Source organism: Monodon monoceros, unplaced genomic scaffold (genome assembly GCF_005190385.1).
Source record: "Monodon monoceros isolate NGI ecotype Baffin Bay Population unplaced genomic scaffold, NGI_Narwhal_1 Super_Scaffold_12, whole genome shotgun sequence".
Classification (NCBI taxonomy): domain Eukaryota; kingdom Metazoa; phylum Chordata; class Mammalia; order Artiodactyla; family Monodontidae; genus Monodon; species Monodon monoceros.
This window is the reverse complement of record NW_021703768.1, coordinates 163,079,369-163,102,924: the sequence shown is the minus strand read 5'-3', so window position 1 is coordinate 163,102,924 and position 23,556 is coordinate 163,079,369. Positions and strand designations below refer to the sequence as shown.

Below are 23,556 nucleotides of genomic sequence, written 5' to 3'. Positions count from 1 at the left end.
CTTCGGCCCTCAGATATCCTACCAGGGCTGAACCCGACTGGAAATAAGAGGAAAAGGAAGCCAAGTTGACCCGGTGTGTCGATATCAGCTCCCTGCCTCCCACTGCGAAGCAGTACAGGGAATGTTAGAGAACAGCTCTGGTGGGGCAAACAAACACAACTACTTCAAAATGTCCAAGTAGTGAGTCTGCCCAGCACATGGTCTTGTAATCTTTTGGTTTTAATTTCAGGGGATTCCTGACCTCCAGAAGCCAGTCTGCTAACTCCCCATGGTTATAAGAACCCCAGACTAAGATCCTAGGCCAACATTACAAACGGAAGAGGGACTCTGTATGATGTGGCCTCTGCCAAAGGCTCCCATCTCTTCTCTGGCTACTCCTCTCACCCACCCCACCCTCATCTCCCTTCTGCCTCTTGAAGTCTCTGAGAGCCTTTGACCTCAGAGCACTGTTCGTTTCTGCTTGCCTCTTCTCCCTTCTATTTCAAACCTGAGCTTCAATGCCACCTTCTTGGGGAAGCTCTCTGACTCCATCCAGGTGAAATGAACCATCCCCACCTACCCACCTAGCAGTTACTTCTCAGTGCCTCTGACTTCCTGAAATCATTTAGTGGAGGAGCACTGGGATGACAGCTCCATGGGGACATTGTCTGTTTTATTAACAGTGTCACTCAGTAAATTTTGTTGAATACTTGGGGAGGGGAATGGTTTTGTTTAATTGAGGGAAACAAGAATCACCCATTCACCCCAGACGACAGTGAAAATGGCAGAGCTGGTAGCTCCATGGGCCTCTACCTCCACCAAAACATCGACCAACTGAGCAAAAGTGGTAAGAATTAACTTTATCCAAACTCTGGAAAACAGCTCAATGTTGATGCCAACCAAGGAAATGCTGAATCAAGAAGAGGCAACTTGATCATGGCAGGAAAGCTTTTTATGGTGTTTTCCCTGCCCTTCCTCATCTCCTTTCCCAGCACAGTGGAGGACTTGAAGACAGCAGCCTATGTCTTCAAGTGAAGTATAGGGCCCTGGTCCCCAGTTTCTAAGGGAGCAGAGCAGCCCTCGTTCTCACAGTATTGTGTGTGTCTGTTCTAAGATGTCTGGGGGTTACCTGAGGGACTGCCTCAAGGTGCTTGTCTGTTTAACTCAGAACACATTCTTGGAAAACACTGTAAGGCAAAGGGAGAACCCACAGTTCTCTGGGGTACAAGATTACAATTGACTTACCAAAAGCTGGGAGGAAAAGCTGGGGTGAGAGTTTCTTTGGGTAATTAAGGCATTCAAAAGCACCCATACACACTGGGTAACTTAGAAAGCAATGTGCATGCCCAGGGCAGGACAAATGCTCAGAAAAGACCTGAGAAGACCCTACTCTTTCATCTCTGGCTGATTTCTAAGCTTGATGCAAACAGGAAGAGAAGACTAAGGCAGAGTTATAAACACCCAGGTGAAGTATGGATGTGCCCCAGCAGAGACTGGCAAAGAGTGGGAGAGGTTTTTCATTGTTTTTCTTTCTTCCTTTTCCATTCCATAATATATGAATCAACACCACCCCAATTTAAAAATGTACAAAAGACTTGAACAAACATTTTTCCAAAGAAGATATACAAGTAGCCAATGAGCACATGAAAGGATGCTCAGTATCATTAGGAAAATGCAAATCAAAACCACGAGCTTTCGCGAGTTCCCTGGTGGCCTAGTGGTTAGGATTCCGGGCTTTCCCTGTTGTTGCCAGGGTTCAATTCCTGGTCGAAGAACTGAGATCCCACAAGCTGTTTGGCACAGCCAAAAAACCCAAATCACTATGAGCTTTCAGAGACTGTGAAGCTGAGAAGATCCCAGGGCCGGGAGAAGGATGTCAGATACCACTGTCCTCCCAGCTCTAAGGCCCTCTCCCGATGCCCCTCAATAAAATGGCTTGATCCCCCAAAAAGAAACAAACAAACCACTATGAGATACCACTTCACATCCATTAGGAGGGACATACTAAAAATAAAATAGAAAATAACAAGTGTTGATGAGGATGTGGAAACATTGGGACCCTCGCACATGGTTGGTGGGAATGTAAAACGGTGCAGCCACTGTGGGAAAGTTCGGCAGTTCCTCGAATAGTTAAGCACAGAATTACCGTATGACCCAGCAATTTCACTCCTAGGAATACACCGTAAAGAACTGAAGGCAGATACTCAAAATACACATGTTCTTAGCAGCACTACTCACGACAGCCAAAAGGTGGAAACAACCCAAGTGTCCAACAGATACCCACACAATGGAATACTACTCAGCTATAAAAAGGAATTAAATACTGATATTATGATGAACATTAAAAACATGCTAAGTGAAAGAAGCCAGACACATCCCACTTATATGAAATACCCAGAATTGCTAATTCCATAGAGGAAGATTGGTTGCCAGAAGCTGGGGTGAAGGGGGAATGAGGAATAATTGCTTGATGGGTACAGGGTTTCCTTCCATGCTGATGAAATGTTTTGGAAGTGGGTAGAAGTAGTGGCTGTACAACATTATGAACATACTAAATGCCACTCCACTGGGTTGTTCACTTAAAATCATTAATCTAATGCAATGTGAAATTCACCTCATTAAAAAAAAAAAGTTATCACTCATTCTCCACAACTACTTCAAAATGTCCAAGTAGTGAGTCTGAATGATAGACAAACTTGGAACGAAAAGGAGGACGAAGCGTGATCATACATAAACTTTGACATTACAAAGTGTTACTTCCCCAAGCTCTCCAAACGCCGAAAACAGTTGACAGCCACCAGCCGTATTCGAAGAGTAATGGCCACCACCTGCCAACCTCTCTCAAGCCTATCTTGAAAGACTCAGAATTTCCATCTGAGCATTTTTCTTATGTTTAGATGGAATCACCAGAGTCCATTTCTCCAGCGACATCTTTGCTTATCTGCTTAGGTCGCCTCCAAATCCTCTAAGCCACACTGAGGGAGAGGTTAATTGGCGGCATGCCCAAGGAAGGGCGATAAACCTGGAACATAACGGATAATATTTACTGAGGGCCTATGATATGCCATGCACTAAACAAGCATCTCACTCAATCTTCACAACAGCCCAGTGAAGTAGGACTAGTATCACCCCCCTCCCGCCTTTTCTTTAAATATTTATTTGGTTGCGCCAGGTCTTAGTTGCGGCGGGCGGGCTCCTTAGTTGCGGCACGCGAACTCTTAGTTGCAGCATGCACGTGGGATCTAGTTCCCTGACCAGGGATGGAACCCGGGCCCCCTGCACGGGGAGCGCCGAGTCTTAACCACTGAGCCACCAGGGAAGTCCCCATACCCCTTTTATGGATGTGAAAAGTGAGGCCCAGCAGAGTGATGCCTCAAGTAAAGCGTGAGGCGTGCTTTGAACTAGGCAACCTGCCTCCCAAACCCAGTCTCTTCTCCCCTCTTCTCTTCTGACGCTAAGCACCTCGGCTGTTATTCTTCTTACCCTGGGCCACTTCAATCACTGTTTACGTTCTAGCCCTCGAGTTTGAGACCATTGGGGTGCAGGGCGGGGCCAAGCCGCCGTGCTAACTATATGCAAGAAATGCGGGGCGCTCACTATAGACCAGGCCTCATCTCAATTCTCATCACCTCTAACTCACAAACGAGGAAACTGATAGAGTGACGGTTCTAAGGCGCCAAGGAATGAGTGGTTAGGCATCCGACCCGGGACCAAACTCACAGACCTGGCACAAGTTCCCCCCACGTTAACATAAAAGGGTCTCCGCCCACCCTAGCTGAGCCTTTTTAGACGAGCCCTACGGGTCGCGTGCAGGGCCATGCCCTGTCTCTATTTCCGATCAGCTACACCCAGGCTGGATCGCACAATCCGCGTCGCGCGCGGGGTACTCTGGGAAAACCGCAGGAAGGACCCGGCCACCTCCACTACAGTTGTCTTAACTTTTGCCTGAGAAGAATGTACCATCGTGTCTTATTTTTGTACTTTTGCCCCCCCCCCCACCAGCATTTGAGACTAGAAGTGGAGACTTTGCAAAGAAAACGTCTGTAGAAAGTCGAGTGTTTTCAGGCGCATCAGTCATTCATTCGGGCAGCTATGCTCTCAGGGGGTCCTTCACTCCTGGCTCCGCGGGCTTCGGACAACGGGCAGAAGCGGCTGCCAATGAGCCCCGCCGAGTAGCAGAGGGGGCAGGGCTAACTCTTTAAAGGAACCGCGGCCTATTAGCAGACCAGAGGGTGACCCGGATGATGGCGGCCGGCGCGGCCTTAGCCTTGGCCCTGTGGCTACTATTGCCGCCAGTGGGGGTGGGAGGGGCAGGGCCCCCGCCGATCCAGGACGGCGAGTTCACGTTCCTACTGCCTGCGGGGCGTAAGCAATGTTTCTATCAGTCCGCGCCGGCCAATGCAAGCCTTGAGACTGAGTACCAGGTAGAGTGTCCCAGGCCGTAGAGCGAGCGGAGCCAGGGAGAGAGGGCGTGGCTATACAGACCAAGCAATGCATGCATTGAAGAGGGAAGGAGGAGGAGCCCGTGCGTAGGAGCGCGGGGGCGGAGCCAGGGAGAGCTAAGCGGAGGGGGCGGGGACAGCGCGTGGGAGCGGAAGGGATGGGAATAATGGAAGAAGGCGGGGCTAGAGTGGGGCAGCGGGGAGGCGGGGCCATCGGGAGAACGAGGGAGCCCTTCAGAAGGCAGGACCCTCAAGGGTGGGCGTGGCCAAAAGGGTTTGGTCGATTGCGGGAGTTGCAAGGCGAGACCAGAATGCTGTACAAGAAAGGGCGTGGCCAACCTGAGAATTTCTCGGGGGTTGGGCTAAGAGAAGAAGGCTGGGCTCCGTCATCTCATTTGGGGTGTGGCCAAGCCGGGACGTGGTCTCTAGGGGGGGCGTGACCAGATAACAGAGCCGGTCCTGAGGCCATCAAATCAATGGGGGCGGAGCCAAGGCAAGGGGCGCGGCCAGAGGCACGGGAGAGGGGCGGGACTGGCTTGCAGATGTAGGTGTCGGAGCTCAGGTAGGCCCCTGGTGGTGGTCGGTACGGGTCTGTGCGGGTCGGCCGAGCCCTGGCCTTCTCTGGCAGGTGCCCTTGGCCTACCCCTAGCCCTCCACCCGCTCTTACCTGCCCCCCAGGTGATCGGCGGTGCTGGGCTGGACGTGGATTTCACTCTGGAGAGCCCTCAGGGAGTGCTGCTGGTCAGTGAGTCCCGCAAGGCAGACGGTGTGCACACGTGAGTTAAGTCCTGCTGGCTGCCCAGGTTCAGTTACAGCCCTGCCCCTCACCAGCGGCCTCGGGTTACCACCCTGCCTGCCTCGAAAAGTCTGGCTGGCCGGCCACTCAGGGTCATGTCTGTGTGTCTGTCTGCCCAGGGTGGAGCCCACGGAGGCCGGGGATTACAAGCTGTGCTTTGACAACTCCTTCAGCACCATCTCAGAGAAGCTGGTGTTCTTTGAACTCATCTTTGACAGCCTGCAGGATGATGAGGAGGTGGAGGGTTGGGCAGAGGCTGTGGAGCCCGAGGAGATGCTGGATGTCAAGATGGAGGACATCAAGGTGCGCCCAGGCCAAGCTGGGGCCACTCCTCCCAGATCTCTGGCATTGGACCCTACCCTCTCACCTTGACTGGGGTCCGCCTTGGCCTGACCCTGCCTTTCCTACATATTGGTGCCCCCAACCTAGTAACAGTAGAACATTTCTAGGTGTAACCCTTGTTCTAAGGGCTTAAATAACTCATTAAGTCTCCATAACCACCTTATATGTTGGGAGTGTGCTCTAATTATCCCCCATTTTACAGTTGGGGAAACTGATGCACAAGATGGCTAAGTAACTCTTCTAAGGCCACACAGCCAGCAACTGACAGAGCCAATATTTGAACCCAAGCAGTCTGGCTTCACCTACTGCTATTTATTAATCACTAATATGTTCTTTATACTTAATTAGGCATTCAGGAATTTCCCCGGCAGTCCAGTGGTTAGGACTCCAAGCTTCCATTGCCAGGGGCCGGGATTTGATCCCTGGTTGGGGAACCGAGGTCCCGCAAGCCATGCGGCACGGCCAAAAACAAAATTAGGCATTCAATTCTCAGGGCAACTCTTCTGAGGAGGAAACTGAGGCCCAGAGAGGTTATTTACTTGCTTATGGTCACACAGCCATTGAGTGGCAGAGGGATTTAGACTCAGGCAGCCTGGCCACTGAGTCTGTGCTCTCAGCTGTCTCTCCCTCTCCCCCCAAACATGAACTCTCACCCCGTTCTGCAGGACAAAACCTTGACCTGCTTCTCCCTCTGTGCCGTAGGAGTCCATCGAGACCATGAGGATCCGGCTTGAGCGCAGCATCCAAATGCTGACTCTGCTGCGGGCCTTTGAGGCACGTGACCGCAACCTGCAAGAGGGCAACCTGGAGCGGGTCAACTTCTGGTCTGCTGTGAACGTGGCTGTGTTGCTGCTCGTGGCTGTGCTGCAAGTCTGCACGCTCAAGCGCTTCTTTCAAGACAAGCGGCCCGTGCCTACGTAGCCCACTGCCATGGAAGAACAGGCGAAAGGAAGAGCAGCAAGGCGCATGTGTGTGAGACTTGGTCGGGGTGGGGGGGGTCCCTTCCCCAGCTTAGTTTTCTACGGGAGGGGAGGTTGTGCAGTTCGGGCCTGAGTTGTGGGTCCCCCTGCATCTCCTCCCTTCAGGGGCTGGGTAGGGAATGCCAGCTGGCTTGCAGACATGGACGCTCCAAGAGGGGTGGCTTAGCACCCGGAAATTGTGCATGGGGGGCACTGCAGCGTTTGAATGCAACCCTTGCGTTTTCTGGCCCTGCCTCTGTCCCCTACTGTAAAACGTGCCTTAGCCGGAGTCTTCCAGCCTGCACCAGCCCTGCGCGGTACAGACGGGGCCCAGGAAGCAAACTCCCCCTTCCCTTCCCCACTGACCCTCCAAGCCAGGTCCCGGTAGGAAGGGGCTTGCTGCTGTGGGATGCCATGCCTTCCTTCTTCTCCTTGTGGCTTCACCTGAGGCCTGTGCTACTGCTGGGGGTGGCCTGCTCGTGCTAGGGGCCGGGAAGGAGACGTGGCCGCAGTGTTCTTGTGAGAACGGTCACTTTATTGACAGGAAGGGGCCCGGCCCCCCGGCCCAGCTGAGGGCAGGCTGGGTGTGAGGTCTGGTAACAGAACTCCAGGAGCGGGGCCTCCAAGACCACCCGCCCCTCCCGCTGTCCCTGCAGGGGCCCCAGACAGGGCTGAGGGGTGGCCTCAGCCAAAGCCCGCACAGGAGCCTCATGGAACAAAGGGCAGTCTGGCCTGGGCACCAGAATCAATAAACTATGGTCAGAAAAACCACAGAGCCTGGTGATTGGGGCTCAGGGACACCAGCCGGGACAGACCTGCCCCCAAGGGGGCAGCCAGGCAGGCGGGAGGGGTCTCCCACGAAGCTCAGAAGAAAGGTCGGGCAGGAGCCGATGGAGGTGGTCGCCTGGGCACAAGAGAAAAATCAGAAAAAGCAAAGCTTAACTGTGTCCCCGGCTGGGCTGGAAGGCCTGTGCCCCGAAGAGGGCGAAGGGGACCTCTGGGGAAAGTCCTCAGGACACTGCGGGTGGGGAGGGGGCCTGACTGCGGCATAGTCTGGGGCACAGGGCCATGAGGCCCTCTCCCCTCAGTAACTGCAACGCCTGCCGCAGGCCCCCATCCTGGCCTCTGTAACCAGTGCCGTCTGGGGTGCAGGTGGGGGGACAGCCAGGCCTGTGTGTGTGGCTGTGTGAATGTCTGCTCCTACTCCTGAAGTGTTAAGGAAAGTAAAAGCTCTCCCCTCCAGAAGTGAACCCTCTCCCCAAGAGCAGTGCCGTTTGGGGTGCAGGGGGAAGGGGGAAGGCCAGCAGCCCCCGTCCTCAGCCTGAAGGTCAACACAAAAGGCCCACACAGCAGCCACCAGAAGCGTCTTCCCTTTATTTTAGTTTATTAATAGGATACAGAGTGCAGGCACTTACAGTGGTCAAACCGAGCGAGCGAGAAGGTCTGCTCACAGAGAGGCCACCTGGGCCCGACCCGTGGGGGAGGCCTGAGTGGGAGCCCAGAGGCCCCCGAAGCTTCCCCACCCACTCAGCCCTGAGCCCAGGCTGCCCCGGGGACCCAGGAGGAGGAGATGGCCCAGGCAGGAGAGAGCGAGGTTGGCCGGGCCGAGTGTTCCGGACCTGGGAAAGGCACCTCCGGCAGCCGAGGCTGGGCCGTGCAGTTAATACGGCCAAGGAAGGAATATGTACAACTTGGGCGGGCGGGTAGCACTGGGCCCACTGGGCCTGGCTCGCCGCTGGGAGCTCCCACTGCTGAGAAGCAGACACACTCCTTGTGCCCCAGCAAGGACTGGGGGTGTGGACACCCTCGGTGCCGTTTCTAGAAAGCCTGGCCTACTCAGGCTTTCCTAGCCAGAGAAGCCCCTGGGTGAGCACCGCCACCCCAGCCTGGACCCCTCATTCAAGATGGCACTCAGGACGCAGCTGCCTCCTCTGCTACCTGAGACCCCATCCCCCAAAGTGCAACACCCCGGCTCCCCTCATCCTGGGGCTCCAGGGCCCCTCCATTCAGTGCTGTGTCCAGCTGGGGATGGGGGCCAGGCCAGCCCCCTGACTGGGGCCAGGGTTAGGGAAGAGTCAGGGGCTGCCTGCAGGGAGCCTGGTCCCCCGTGGGGACTGGAAGGCCAGGGGTGGCGGTGGATGGGCCCGGACCACCGAAGCTCCTGCACCGAGGGTCCTGCTCGAGGACCCCCGAGAACATGCTGCCCGCAGCCTAGTCGAGCAGGGATGGCTCGGCTGGGCGGATAATGGTAGGCCGGCTGGGCGCAGCAGGGGGTCTTCTGCTGCAAAGAGAATAGAGATAGATGGGGAAGGAGAGAGGGCAGTGAGGCCGGAAGCAGGGCAAGGAGGAGGACCCAGGCCCCACCACCGCTGCCCCAGGCTGCTGCCCGAAGCCGGCTGCTCCTCTAAAGGCTGCTCGGGTGCTGGAAAGGAGTGTGCCAAGCCTGGACATCAGTACCCCCGCCATTACTCCCTTGCTCTGTGACCCTGGGCAAGTCCCCCGCCCGCCCTGGACCTCAGGTTACTCACAGGAGAAGTGGGGAGGAAAGACCCTGGCCTGCGGGGGGGGAGAGGCAGGGCTGGGGCGGGCAGTGACTGACGTGCGTATCCTCAGAAGGGGACAGGTGAAAACCGGAAGGGGCCCCGTGGGAGGGGACCCAAGCTATGTGGTGGGCCCATTTGCTCACAAAGAGGACAGGCCCGAGAGCCTGGGAGTCACCCTGACTCCACCACTCCGTGAATTTGGCCTCTCTGAGTCTCAGTTTCCCCACCAGCCCAATGGGGATGCCAGTGACTCCTCCGCTCCCTGCAGGGCGCAGGCTGGTGGCTCTAGGTGGCAGGCAGCGAGGGGGTCCAGCCTTACCTGGGCACTCCGGGGGGGATGCCGGGTGGAATCCGAGCTGGCCGAGATGGGATCTGAGGCGGGGCTGAGAAGGGGTCATTGTTGGCAAACACGCTGGGGTGGGGTCCGGGCCGGGATGGGATGGGGGGCGCTGAGAAGGAGGCTGCTGCCCCCACCGGCACGGGAATCAGGGGGGGCCCCGGGGTGGGGCCCCTCACTGCTGGGGGCCGGCCTGGGGGGTGCATGCTGGACACAGGCCGGCGCTGCGGAGTGGGGCTGTGGAGGAAGGAGAGGGTGTGAGCTGAAGATGGGGGTGGCAGCACCGGCCGCATCCGTGTGGCCGTGGAAGCCCGAGGCGGGGCGTGGGGTGCTGGCCACGGTGGCCTCCTCTGTACCATGGGCTGGCACCAGCTACCACCCAGCCAGATGCAGGTGACTGCCCGGTCCTGGGCGTGGGGCAGCGCAGATACACTGGGCCCCTCCGTCCAGCCTCAAGACCTGAGCCAGGGCGCAGCACCTGTCCTCAGCTGCGAAGGGCTCCTGCTTCCCTCTGGCCTCGTTCCTGTGGGCATTCCCCTCTCACTGGCCCCACTCGGGCCTCCCCCGCTCTTCCAATCCCCCCTCTATAGCCAAAGATCCTTTCAGAGCCCAGCCCTGCCCTTCAGATCAGGTCCAAATGCCTCCAGAGGCTGCAGGGCCCAAAGGCCTCTGTCCCAGGTGCCCCCCTCCCCCGCCCCGCCCAAGGCTCCCCTCTGGGGCCGAGCGCTTGATGCCCCTCAGGCTGGTTGCTGTGCCCTCTCCCCAAGGGCTCAGTAGGGCTGGCACCTTCTGAGATCTCCCCGACCGATCCTCTCCTCCACTATCTGTCCTGTCACTGGTTAGATGTCCCTGCCTGACGCTCTGACTTGCCCATGCCAGGGCCTTATTTCCATCTCAGCTCCAGGGTGGACAGGGCGGGGGATGCTGGTTACACCCTCCACGTGTCCCTCCAGGTCCCCCCCGCCCGCCATTCTCAGCTATGCTCTATGCCCCAGGAGGCTCACCCCTATGGCCGGGGTTGCCCAGGCCCCTTGCCCTCTCTGGCTTCTGTTTGGGGCTTAACCAATGGAAGGCACCAGGAGACAGGCGGGCCTTTAACCCTCTGTCTCCAGTCCCTTCAGGCCTAGGCGGGGAGGCAGTCCCACACTGTGGCTAGCCCTGGGTGCTGAGCCATCTGTGGTCGGGGCCCCTGCACCCCGCCCACCCATGGGTTGTGCCCTGATGGACACATGGGGGCGTGGCAGGGAGTGGAGCTGGGATCCCGCAGGCAGCAGCCTGCAGGCGACCAGGCCTCGCAGACCTGTGGCTGCTGGTGCTCTGGAGCCAGGTGTCATCAACGGGCGGGGGAACGGGCGTGGACACTGTGCTGGTGCTGATGTCCCCAATGATGCTGAGCGCCTCCTTGAGCGCGTGGTACATGCGCAGCATGTCGTCCCGCCGCTGGGCCTGGTCAGCCGACTCCTCCATGAGGCTGCTCTGGTCCGCCGATGAGTACAGGTAGGCCAGCAGCTCATGGTGGATGAAGGCCTTCGTCTGAGGGCAAGGGTTGGAGAGGTCAGGGCTTCCCACCACACCAGCCCAGAGCTCAGCCAGCCTTGTGAAGGGCCAGAAGAGCACCCAGCATGCTGGGCGGGGCTTCGTCTTTCACCTGACTGCAGAACGTGGGAGATACTTACAAGGAGGTGAGCTCTCCACTCAGTTGTCTCCCGAGTCCCTCAGGGGTGCTTGCAAGTGTTCTTCCAACCCATTTCATCAGATTCTTGTGAAACTTATTCCTAGAATCTTTTTTCTTTTTTTCCTTCCACATGGCTTGCGGGATCTTGGTCCCCGGACCAGGTATTGAACCCGGGTCCTTGGCAGTGAAAACGCGGAGTCCTAACCACTAGAATGCCAGGGAATTCCTGAATCTTATCTGTTTTATTGCTATCTTTTCTCCCATTATATCTTTTTTTTTTGGCTGCATTGGGTCTTCGTCACTGTGCGTGGGCTTTTCCCTAGTTGTGGCGAGCAGGGGCTACACTTTGTTGAGGTGCGCGGGCATCTCATTGCAGTGGCTTCTCTAATGGAGCACGGGCTCTAGTAGTTGTGGCTCGTGGGCTCTAGAGATCAGGCTCAGATGTTGTGACGCACGGGCTTAGTTGCTCCAGAGCGTGTGGGATCTTCCAGGACCAAGGCTCGAATCAACGTCCCCTGCATTGGCCGGCGGATTCTTATCCACTGTGCCACCAGGGAAATCCCTCAGTTACTTTTCTTGGGATTTCTAAGTATACACGTTCATGTTTACATACAAACAGTTTTTCTATTCTTTTTGACGTTCACAGCTTTAAATTATTTTTCTTGGGACTCCCCTGGTGGCGCAGTGGTTAAGAATCCGCCTGCCAATGCAGGGGACATGGGTTTGATCCCTGGTCCGGGAAGATCCCACATGCCGCAGAGCAACTGGGCTCCTGCACCACAACTACTGAGCCTGCGCTCTAGAGTCTGCGAGCCACAACTATTGAGACCGCGTGCCACAACTAATGAAGCCTGCACGCCTAGAGCCCGTGCTCTGCAACAAAGAGAAGCCACTGCAATGAGAAGCCCGTGCACCGCAACCAAGACCCAACACAGCCATAAATAAATAAATAAATAAATAAATAAATAAATAAATAATTTTTCTTGTCTAGCTTCATTGCCTAGTCACCCTACAAGAAGATTAAATAAAAGTGGAAATAGCCAACTTGTTCTTGATTTTGGAGAGGATGCTTCCAGAGCTTCCCCATTAAGGGCAAGAGTGGTTTTGAAACTGAAATATCAATTCAATGGATGTATGAGATCTCATAAGAGAAGTCTCCTTCTACAAGTGTCCTTTTAAGAATGGATGTCGGGGACTTCCCTGGTGGCGCAGTAGTTAAGAATCTGCCTGCCAATGAAGGGGACGTTGGTTCGAGCCTTGGTCCGGGAAGATCCCACATGCTCTGGAGCAACTAAGCCTGTGTGCCACGACTACTGAGCCTGCATTCTAGAGCCTGCGAGCCACAACTACTGAAGCCCGCGTGCCTGGAGCCTGTGCTCCGCAACAAGAGAAGCCACCGCAATGAGAAGCATGTGCACCGCAACGAAGAGCAGCCCCCACTCGCTGCAACTAGAGAAAGCCCGCGTGCAGCAACAAAGACCCAATGCAGCCAAAAATAAATAAATTAAATTAATTAAAAAAATGGATGTTGATCGCTAATTATAAGAGAAGTGCAAATTAAGACTACAATGAAGTATACCTCACACCAGTCAGAATGGCCATCATCAAAACGTCTACAAATAATATATGCTGGAGAGAGTGTGGAGAAAAAGAACCCTCCTACACTGTGGGTGGGAATGTAAATTGGTGCAGCCACTATGGAAAACAGTATGGAAGTTCCTTAAAAAACTAAAAATGGAATTACCACATGACCCAGCAATCCCACTCCTGGGCATATGCCCAGACAAAACTATAACTGGAAAAGATACATGCACCCCTATGTTCACAGCAGCACTATTTACAATAGCCAAGACATGGAAGGAACCCAAGTGCCCATCGAGAGACGAATGGATAAAGAAGATGTGGTACATATATACAATGGAATACTACTCAGCCATAAAGAAGAATGGATATGATATCACTTAGATGTGGAATCTAAACTATGATACTGGGCTTCCCTGGTGATGCAGTGGTTGAGAGCCCTCCTGCCGATGCAGGGGACATGGGTTCGTGCCCCATTCCGGGAAGATCCCACATGCCGCGGAGCGGCTGGGCCCGTGAGCCATGGCCGCTGAGCCTGCGCGTCCGGAGCCTGTGCTCCGCAACGGGAGAGGCCGCAACAGTGAGAGGCCCGCGTACCACAAAAAGAACGAAGAAACAAACAACAATAAAATGTGATACAAGTGAATTCATTTATAAGACAGAAACAGACTCATAGACACAGAAAACAAACTTACGGTTACCAAAGGGGAAAGGGTGGAGGGATGGATAAATTAGGGGTTTGGGATTAGCAGACACAAACCACTATATATAAAATAAACAACAATGTTCTACTGTCTACTGCAGGGAACTATATTAAATATCCTATAATAAACTATAATGGAAAAGAACATGAAAAAAATACAAATATGGATGGATGAATTTTCTCAAACTTTCAACACGTACAAAGATGACGGTGCTGGATAGTTTTTCATTTGCGAACCACGTAAATGCACTAGCTAGTCAAACATTTAAATTCTGAAAAATGAGTAAAAGGGAAAATAAAATATAACCTAAAGATACAGTGAAAACTCCTTTGTCCACTCTGGCCTCCTTAGGCCCCCTGAGTTCTCCCTCTAGGGAGCAACTGGTCACTAGGTCCTTGTACAAACTTCCAGATTTCTAGGCATATTATAGATAGACAAATAGATAATTTCCCTTCCGTTTTTACACAAATGGAGCCTTTCTGATCATTCTGTTATGCTCTATACCTTTTCTGTTTTAATAAAGTTATTACAGACCTGGAGATGGTTCTCATCCTTTTGTTTTTTGGTATTTTTTGCAATAGAGTGGATATTTATTTAATGGATTCTAAGAAATGGATAGAGATTTCTTATCTTTGGCCACTATAAAACACGCTGAAAAGCATAACCATGTATGTGCTCAATTTGCATGTTGGCAAACGTCACTGTGGGAGAAATCCCTGCAAGGAGAACTGCTGGGTCAAAGCATACATGAATTTTAAAGTTCATAGCTGCAGCAAATCCCATCTATACGTGAACAAGGTACTAGGACACCCATGAAACTTAACACTGACCACCACTGAAGAAGAGACTGGGAAGAGCCGAGTGAAAGGGAAGGGACATGGGATTTTTGCTTTAGACTCTGTCATATTTAGAGGTTTTATAGTCACAACATAAACTGAACCTGGGTTACATAGCTTTCCGAGTGCCTAGTGCTGAGCCCAAGGCCTGAACCCTCCCAGCAGCCTGGAGCAGGAGACATCAGTACAGCTGCATTTCACCGAAGAGAAGCTTGATACCCTGAGAGGTTCAGGAGCCCCGGAGGTAGCAGGTAACGCCCTGGGGTGAAGGCAGGCCGGGCTGCAGGCCACAGTTGGGGACAGACTCAGCCTGGGTTTGAATCCCACCCCTCACTCTTCTGAGTGACTTGGGTCAGGCTTCTTGACCTCTCTGGGCCTCTGTTTTCCTGTCTATAAAATGAGAATGATAGCAGGCCCTCTCCCAGGGTTACTGTAAGGCTGGAAAACTTTAGAGAAAATGCACAAGAGTGGCGGTAGCTTCAATGACCCGATTAAACGGGGGTGTGAGCCCCGTGTGTCTGTACCTTCTCATTTCCCAAGAGAGGCTGAGGATCCTGACTGTGATGTTTAAAAGGTGGTGAGACTCACTCTCATTTCTTTTTTTTCTTTTCTTTTTTTTTGTGGTATGTGGGCCTCTCACTTTTGTGGCCTCTCCCGTTGCAGAGCACAGGCTCCGGACGCGCAGGCTCAACGGCCATGGCTCACGGGCCCAGCCGCTCCACAGCATGTGGGATCTTCCCGGACCGGGGCACGAACCCGTGTCGCCTGCATCGGCAGGCGGACTCTCAACCACTGCGCCACCAGGGAAGCCCTCACTCTCATTTCTGATTTTATACAGACTGTGTTCAGCCCAAATCTGGTTGTGGCTGCCCCGTCTTGGGGGAAGGGGACCCGGAGGGGCAGGCACTCACATTGTTGATCATGAGGTGCATGATGGTCTTTGGCATGAGGTCACGGATGGACTTGTTGATGATGGCCACATAGGAGTCCACCAGGTTGCGAATGGTCTCCACCTGCCGCTCCAGCTGCGGGTCCATGGAGAAGGTGTTCTCCTGGGCTCCGTCCTCATTTTCTGCCTGCAAGCGGGGAGGGGAGGCCATGAGGGGTGACTGCAGCCTGAGGCCAGCGTGGGGAGCCCCCCTCCTCTGGGGATTGCTTGCCCTACCCCACCCGCAGCTGACCCTCCGGGGCTGGCCCCTCATGGCCGCGTTGGCACCACGTGGCCCTGCCTGCCCCTGGGCTGAGCTGCCCGGACCTGGGGGTGACCACAGTCCAAGATGGGCTAGTGCCTCTCACCTGGGGATTGGAACATGTTAATTTGGGGGCCATGTTCACTCCGCCTCAAGGACAGGAAAAAAGGAGAGAGAACAAAGCAGACAGGATCCTGGTCCACGTGTGTCCCTGTCCTTGACTTTAGTTGGAGAACCTTCTGGGCGCCGATGACAGAACCCTCTCCAGCCCTTTCTGCTTTGTCTGCTCAAGAGGGTATGGGCTACATGCCCTCAGAGAGTGCTGGCAAACACAGCCTGAAATGACCCATCCCGTGAGATGCTGGCCGCCCTTCTCCCAGGTGGGGTCAGCTCAGCCCAAGGTGTGCCGGCCGGGCAGGGCGCTCCTCACCTGGTCCTTCTCAGGGTAGACCCCTGCTCGGAGGAATGAGGCCTTCCAGCTGTCCACGTCCTCCTGGGAGTCACAGGCCAGCTCAATCTGCCGCAGGTCCTTGTAGACGTTCCTGCGGTGAGAGGGAGGGAGGGAAAGGCGCATGCTTGACCCTGCCCGTGGGCCCGGTGGGTGCAGTGAGCTGGAGCTCAGGCCCTGGGGTTGGCCTGACTGACCAGGATTCACCCCTGACCGGGGGCACTCATGACCAGAGGCCCCAGGATGGCAGCAGCCCCTGCACCCCATTGGGCTGATGGAGGTACCGTGAATTCGTGCCTGTAACACCCAAAACCGTGCCGAGAGCAGGGCGTGTGCTCAGCAAGAGTCTGCATCTAGCGGCATCTGCAGTGTTTTGTTTGTGGGCTCAGCTACTCCTCTCCTTCCCCTGGGAACTGCCCATCCCCTCCTTTATGCTCTCCTGGGGGAGCCAAAGGCTGCCAACGACCCCTCCAGAAGTGGGCAGTGACCCACGACACCCTCCGCCAGTTGGGGAGCTCCCATCAAGGTGTTTTCTAGAGAAGCTACAGCCGCATCATCCAAAAGAACGTTCTGGCCTGACGCAGCAGCCACGAGCCACAGGTGGCTTCCTTCTGAGCATCAGGAATGGGGCCAGCGTGGCCGAGAAAGTGAATGTAAATTTTTATTTTATTTCCATCAATTTACATTTAAATAGTCACATGTGGAAATCCAAAAAAGAGGGAATATATGTATACGTATAGCTGGTTCACTCTGCTGTACAGCAGAAACTAATACAACACTGTAAAACAACTAAACTCCAATAAAAATTAATAAAAATAAATAAACAGTCACATGTGGCCAGTGGCTGCTGCCTTGGACAGTAAAGGTCCAGCATGTGCCCCGATTCCTGGGAGGGAGGTGGAACTGGCCAGGGCAGGACTGAAACTCCCAGCAAAGGCTTGTGAACTGCTGGGCAAATGTGGGTCTGTGAGCGGAAGGTGCAGAGCCAAAAGGCTGGGGGAACAACGGACAGACACTAACCAGTGTTTATGGGCAATGTTCTCCATATATAGGCCAGGATCCATGCTACACGCATGCCATCCTGTCCCACAAGGCAGGTGTGACTGAGACGGCCAAGCTGTCCCAAAGTCTTCGAGTGAGATCTGGGTCTGAGATTAGGCACGGATGGCCTCACAACAGTGCTCAGGCCAACCAGCAGTCAGTGAGTGGCTGCCCTGAGACTTCTGGAAGGAGCTGAGAGCAGGGAAAGGGAGCATGTCTTTGTTGCTCCTCCTCCTTCCTGCTGCCTGGAACATCATCATGATGGCTGGAGTTTGAGCAGCCATCTTGGACAAAGAGGAGGAGAGCTGAGAAATAAGAAGGAGGGCCTGGGCCTGGATGCCTGTGGGGTTGTCCAACCTGCCCCAGATGGTAAAGTCTGGACTTGATTTACATAAAAAACCCCAACCTCTATCTTGTTTCTGCTACTATCATTCTGGGTTTCCCGAACTCACCACTAAATGATACATTAGGTATATCTTCACCCCCCACACACACACCGCCCGCTGCACAGGGGATCACAGGGCCAGGGAGGTGGGATGGCTGTCTGGCGTTACACAGCCAAGAAGAGCTTCCCAGCAGGCCTGTCCCATCGCAGAACCCAGATTCTCCCACACACCCTAGGGTTTCTTAGGCAGGGGAGGTGGGGGGTAGGGAGAGATGAGCCTAAAAGGGTTATAAAGGTTTTTGGAGCCAGCTGATGGTCAAAGTGGGTCTCAAGAGTTTTAGGCCAGCCCAGAACAAAGCAGGATAGAACGATTCTTGCACAAAACAGGTGGCTCAGCTGGATTTGGTGCGTGTGGATGGGCAGTAGGGAAGGTGGTCCTGGGGCCAGGAGGGAGGATGTCAGTGCCTACTGGCCAGTCATGAAGAACCACCAGGCCCTGGCTGACAGCTGACCCCTGACTTGGGGGTTCCCTGGATGAGGGTGTGAGTCTGGGCAGGGGCCCTCCTGGGTCCGTGCTCAGCCCTTCCTCCTGCTCTCAGACCTCCTGCCAACTGGATCTCTTCCTGAGCTGAGAGAAGTATCTTTGCTTTTGCTAAAGTCTCCCACCAACGTCCCTTGGCATGGGTTTACTGAGAGCCTCCTGGGCCCTTCTCTTCTCTGTTATACTGGCCCAGGGAATCTCATCCCGTTTAGACTTGAAACACCTCCACACAAGGACAACTCCCCAAATTCACATTCCTGCCCGGAGCGCACTCCTGAACACCAGTCTCTCATACTTACCCAGCTGGCTCCCCTGTGCCCCACGTGGTGTCTCACAGGCCCCTCTCCCTCAGCATCACCCCAACCCAGCCTCCGACTGGCCCGGGGCCTACTCTGCCTCTGCCTTCCCCATGTCAGCCAATGGCAGCTCAGTCCCTGAGCAACACCTTTCTTGCTCTCATACCCACACCCACCAGGAGTTCAGTCGCTCTACTGGAATCCACCCCTTCCTCCTCTATGTCCTCAACCTCACTTGGGTCCAGCCCCACCATCTCCCACCTGGGCCAGTGCAGGCGTCTCCTCCCTGGTCTCCCACGCTCGCCTCCTCAGCCTGTTCCCCTCGTGGCCACCAGGGGGCGCCGGTGAGCACCAGAGCCAGGTCCATCCCTCCTCTGCTCAGAACCCTCCACGGCTTTTGCATCGTTTCAGCCTCCCCACCCCGCTGACCACCCCACAGAAGCACTTTTCTGTTCCTTGACTGACACCCTTTCTGGAATGTGAGACCCCAGGGTAGGGACTGTTCACAGCAAGTGCTCGGTGGACACTGAAGAATGATTGAACGAGGGCCATTGGTCTCCCTGGGACCTTGGGGGATGGGGGTCGGGGTTGGGGGCACGCACCTCTGCTCCGTGTTGAAGATGGCGAAGACGTGCTTGTTGGACATGAAGCCCTTCTCCACGTCGCGGATTTTGAGGTTGTCCAGAGGCAGCATGTACTTCTTCTCTTTCTCCTGAGGGTGAAAGGGGAGGGGTCACCCTGGGCTGTTTAACTGAGGCCCTGAGGCTGCCCTCGGCTGGACTCTACCGGGAGGACCACCGCCAACACCTGACGCCTCCCATGCTGCTTTTCCTCGGGTGACCTAGTCTGGCACCGCCCTCCCCCTCGCTTACCTGCCCCAGCCACGCTAGCCTCTGTGACTCTCTGAACATCCCAAGCGGGCTCCTACCCCAGGGCCTTTGCACCTAGCATGCCCCACCCCCACCCCCGCCAACACCGGCCTGGTGCCCTCCTTGCCTCTTTTGTATGGAGGGACCCCCCAGGAGAGGCCTGCCCTGACCCCACCCCAAACTCTCCCCCTACTTTTCCCCTTGGCGCTTCCCCTCACGTAACACAACACACCACGTATCTTTTTTTTTTTTTTTTTTTTTTTTGCTGTGCTGCGCGGCTTACAGGGTCTTAGTTCCCTGACCAGGGATCAAACCCACGTCCTCAGCAGTGAGAGCGCGGAGTCCCAACCACTGGACCAGGGAAGTCTCCCCCGCCACCCCGCATTTCTTGCTTATTGACCTAGGGTCACCTAGACCGACTCATTGGGCCCTCGGGGGGGTGGAGACTCCTGTCTGTTTGGTTTACTGCTGACACAGTGGATGCTCAAAACTGGCTGGCCCTGACTCTACCCAGATTCCAACCACTGAGTGAATGAAACCATTAACATGACTACTTCTTCACGACGAGCCTGCAAGTGAGTTACCAATATGATCCCATTTTCGAGAGAAAGAGACAGACAGACAGACAGACAGAGGCACAGAGGGGCAGGCAGTGGGGGCGGGGGAGGGAGCTGGAAAGCGAGGCCCCCGTGAGCTGATGGCTGGGGTGGCCCTGTTCAGAAAGTGCCAACCGAGTGCTGGGCATGGCAGTCCTGACGGCTGCTGGGGAAAGCAGCTCAGAGAGGACGCGTCTCTTGGTCAAGGGCACGGGCCTGGTGAGTCTCCGAGCTAGGAGTCCCACTCCGCAGCCCACCTCCTGTTAGCTAAGCACCTACGATACGCCTAGGCCCGTGCAGCTGCATTGCTATTAACCTTCACTGGGGGCGGGGGGAGGAGGTGGCAGTGCATTCACTGGGTTTTCTACATCAGGAAACCAAAGCACAGCATCAGGGTACCCCCCCGCCCCTCCCCGACTCCCACTCGACCCACAGCAGCTCTCAAGGACTGATGGGAAGTGCTGCTTATCCAGCAGCTCATGGAGCCCTCTCACACATCCCTGCCAGGGAAGCATCGCGCTCAGAGAAGGAAGCGGGCCGCCCAGGGCCACGCAGCGGGTGGAGTGGGCCACGGTGGGACTTCAGAAGCCAGGTTCTCCCCACTGCCCTCCTGGTCTTTGACCTACTGGGCATCTCTGGAGAAGAGAGACCTGCCCCCCTCACACAGCAGCTCACTTCTTTTCACCCATCCTACCCCTGACCTCCGGAAGGCCTCAGAACAAAACCCAACGTGGCGGTTCCTCCCCAAATCAAGAGCAGCCACAGTGGCGGCGGGGAAGGGGCCCAGGGGCCCTCCCAGAGGGTGGAGGGCCACTTGGAGTTTCAGGACTACTCAACGGGAGGCAGGAGCGAGTGGCAGGCTCGGTGCGTGGGCTCAGTCCTGACTGAGGCGTTAGAAGCTCAGCTGGGCCTGGCCCCTCCCCAGCCATGTGCCCTTGGGCAAGTCACTGCCCCTGTCTGCCTCAGTTTCCTCAGCTGTCAAAGATGGGTAGGAGTCTCGTCCTCCTGGTGCAAGGTGAGGACGGACACTGTGAAAGTCCCGAGCACATGCCCACCCCAGAGCTGGTGCTTGCGAGGCGCCAGGGGTTTTCTTTTGTCTGTCTGTCTGTCACTCTTATGCTCCAGGGTCAGTCAGTCCACCGGGTTCTGGGCAAGGAGAGGAGCCAAGGAGGTGGGAACCCCATTCATGCTGGGAGCCAGGGCAGGGGAGGAGGGTACAGGCAGGCCAGGGAATGCGGAGCCCAGGGCCCTCCAACCTCTCAGGGAAGAATTTGGGCGGGGGGCTTTAGAAAGGGCCAGGGCAGGAGTTCCCGGCCCGGAAGTTTGTGAAGAGCCTCTGCTGCCCCCACCCTATCATGTCATGAGGCAGGAAGCTTCCAGTTGGCCGGCTAAGGCCAAGTAACTGAGTCACAGTCCTTTTGGGCCCCGAGTGAGACACCACATCTGGAAGTGTTTATAGCGTGATTCCGCCCAGAGCACAGAGGCTGCCTTCCTGATGCTGCCCGCACGCACGCATACACACTCTCTCTCTCTACACACACACACACACACACACACACACACACACACACACACACGACACAAACACACACCACACACACACACACGACACAAACACACACCACACAGACACGGAGGCGTGCATGTACCCCGCCCCCACCCCCAAAGAGACCTTCTCCTGCACACAGAGGCCACGGCCCCCCCCCCGCCTCCTTAGGATTTCCTGAAAACCCACAACTTTCTCCAGATGCGCGCTGGCCCCGGCCGTGCCACGTCAGAAGAGACGAAGCAGATCGTCGCGGGCGGACCAGTGGCTTCCTCGCCTGCTCGGAGGTGCTGGGGCGCTGCGGCCCTGCTGCTGCCCAGGGGGCCCGCGGGACGGACAGCCGGCCCCGCCAACCCAGTGTTCAGACTACCTGTTCAGGGGGCTCTGAATGTGTACAGTAGTCTGCACATTGGTTAGGCTGGGCTCGGGCGAGCGGCGCGTCAGGATGGGCCCCCCACCCAAACTTGCTGCCACCCACGCAGCGAGGCAGACCAGGAGGTGAGTGCCACTGCCCACCGCCCTCCTCCCCACGGGCCGGAGGCCTGGACAGAAGATTCTGGAATAAAGAAGAAGGGCTTGGGCGGGGGCGGGCGCCGGGGAGGAAAAGAGAGCCCCGACACCGGCTGAGGGGTCGGGGGCTCTGGCGGAATCAGTCTCCTATTCCTACCCTCCAGTAACCACCTCCTCTTGTTTATTTTGTTTAATAAAGAAATATGGTGTCTTGCCTCTCTCTGAGGCTTCTCTACGATGGTGGCCCGACCCTGGGGGGTGCCCACCCTGTTGTGTGATTTTCAGGGCCCTTGCTGGGATCTTAACTTGGCGGGGAGGGGGGAGGGCCGGGGACGGACAGACAGAAAGACAGACAGGATTTCGCGACTGACCCTCCCCAATCTCAGGCAGCTCTGTGTCTGGGGTGTACACAGGGCCCCATTCACAGGTCTGCTGGTTCTCATTACCGCCGGCGGCGCTCGACCCTCCTCCCAGCACTGCCGCTGCCTCTGCTCTGGGGCCCCGAGGGAGGGTCTGTGGCTCCTGCTTTTCAACCCCTAGATGAAGGAGAAACGAAGGGCCCCTCCTTAAGTCAAAAACTGGGCTCCCGATGGTGCCATACAGCGAATCGCCAGGCTAGGGTTTGGGCCCAGAAGCCCCCTCTCCAGCCGCCCGAGGCCCGGCATTCCTGGCCCGGGGGCCCCCAAAGCCCAGAGGTGCGAACCAGCTCTCAGCTTATCTGACAGCTGATGCAGCACAGAGCAGACTGAGCTTCAGACTGCGGGGGAGGAGAGAGAGGGAGAAAAAGTGCGAGCGTCATCCCCACCCACACTGCACCCCGGCCATTTTGAGGAGCGGATCTGGCCACGCAGGTTCCTTGAGAAATGCCCAGTCCCACCCACCCTCCCTCTGCATCTCGACCCAGGAAGGCGCCAGGGTCCTGGACAACCTCAGTTTAGAAGCAGCCACCCAGACAAGGTCCCTTGGGGGACTCGGGGCTCCCAAGCCTTCACGACATTCCAGTGGTGAGCCTCTGGCCTCACGGGGAGTGGGATGACGACATTCTACTCTTAAACACCCGCCACTTGTGGGAACCGCTTCCTGCCTGGGCAGTGGGGAGTGGTCCAGGTGTGGGGCTGAGGTGCCTCGGGTCAGGGAGCCTGTGTCCTGTACCCACCGCATGGGGACACTTCCCCACACCGTGACATGGGGGCAAGTCACTGCTCAGAACCTCAGTTTCCTTCCCTGACAAAAGGAATGTGAGTATCTACTGAGGAGGAGGAAGAAGAGAATGCCCTCCGTGTGGGACCACGGCAGGCTCTCCCAGCCAGTGAGCCCGGCACAGGGCAGGGGCTTCATAAACAAGAGAGGGCTACCCAGGGGTGCCAACAGAGTTCTACCTGTCTTGTCTCTGAGCCTGGGTGGAAATACACATGGTTGGGCACAGGCCTGCCTGTCCCGGGATGGGGTCAGCTGCCAGTGAAGCCCCAGGTGTGGGGGTCACCCCAAAACCCCAAGGGGGGAGAGCCAGGTAGGGCAGCTCCAGGGGCGACCAGAGAAGCCCGGCCTCTCCTCCGGGGGCACCTGGGCCGGGCTGGAGGCTGTGCCATCCCATGTGGGCAAAGCACAGAGCGGAAGCAAAGATCCCGGAGCATGTGTGCAGAGAGATGCGTGTGCCTTCCTTCTCTGGCACCTCCTTCCCTCCTGTGGCCACGTGGTGATGGGCACGGGGCAGCCATCCTGGACCACGAGGAGGAGCTATGTGTTACGATGGCCATGGGGGAGGCGGAGCCAGGGCCCTGGCCAGCCTCATGGCACAGGGCTGCCAAGCTCGCCGGGATGCGGGCAAGAAACAGACCACCTCTGTAAGTGCCTTCATTTGGGACCTCTGTCACAGACGCAAATCGATAGCCACCTAACACCACCTTGACGACAGGGAGCGCCTGTGTTATCTCTCACAG

At 56.1% G+C, this 23,556-nt stretch overlaps 2 protein-coding genes across 10 annotated transcripts in view; one reads left to right on the top strand and one right to left on the bottom strand.

Annotated features, from left to right (window-relative positions):
• The first annotated feature begins 4,115 nt into the window (after positions 1-4,115).
• TMED1 (transmembrane p24 trafficking protein 1) lies at positions 4,116-7,286 on the top strand. Its single transcript, XM_029217414.1, has 4 exons — positions 4,116-4,403; positions 5,100-5,197; positions 5,337-5,520; positions 6,262-7,286. Exons 1-4 carry the CDS (start codon positions 4,221-4,223, stop codon positions 6,478-6,480), a joined length of 684 nt encoding a protein of 227 aa, XP_029073247.1. The 5' UTR covers positions 4,116-4,220; the 3' UTR covers positions 6,481-7,286.
• DNM2 (dynamin 2) overlaps positions 6,609-23,556 on the bottom strand; it is a 93,534-nt gene continuing 76,586 nt past the window's right edge. For 3 of the 9 annotated variants that reach the window (XM_029217408.1, XM_029217407.1, XM_029217411.1), the window contains 6 exons: positions 18,698-18,807; positions 15,815-15,926; positions 15,106-15,270; positions 10,699-10,931; positions 9,381-9,635; positions 7,884-8,796 (listed from right to left, as the gene is read on the bottom strand). In XM_029217408.1, the coding sequence (XP_029073241.1) occupies positions 8,730-8,796; positions 9,381-9,635; positions 10,699-10,931; positions 15,106-15,270; positions 15,815-15,926; positions 18,698-18,807 (942 nt within the window). In that variant the 3' untranslated portion in view covers positions 7,884-8,729. Of the gene's footprint in view, positions 7,423-7,872; positions 8,800-9,380; positions 9,636-10,698; positions 10,932-15,105; positions 15,271-15,814; positions 15,927-18,697; positions 18,808-23,556 lie in introns of those variants that run through there. The other 6 variants (XM_029217413.1, XM_029217412.1, XM_029217405.1 and 3 more) reach the window with 3 other exon arrangements.

Excerpts from the sequence above, each read along its gene's own strand:
- TMED1 (XM_029217414.1), top strand. The coding sequence starts at position 4,221 with ATGATGGCGGCCGGCGCGGCCTTAGCCTTGGCCCTGTGGCTACTATTG. Across the intron at positions 4,404-5,099 it reads GCCTTGAGACTGAGTACCAG|GTGATCGGCGGTGCTGGGCT; the intron begins GTAGAGTGTCCC and ends CCTGCCCCCCAG. Across the intron at positions 5,521-6,261 it reads TCAAGATGGAGGACATCAAG|GAGTCCATCGAGACCATGAG; the intron begins GTGCGCCCAGGC and ends TCTGTGCCGTAG.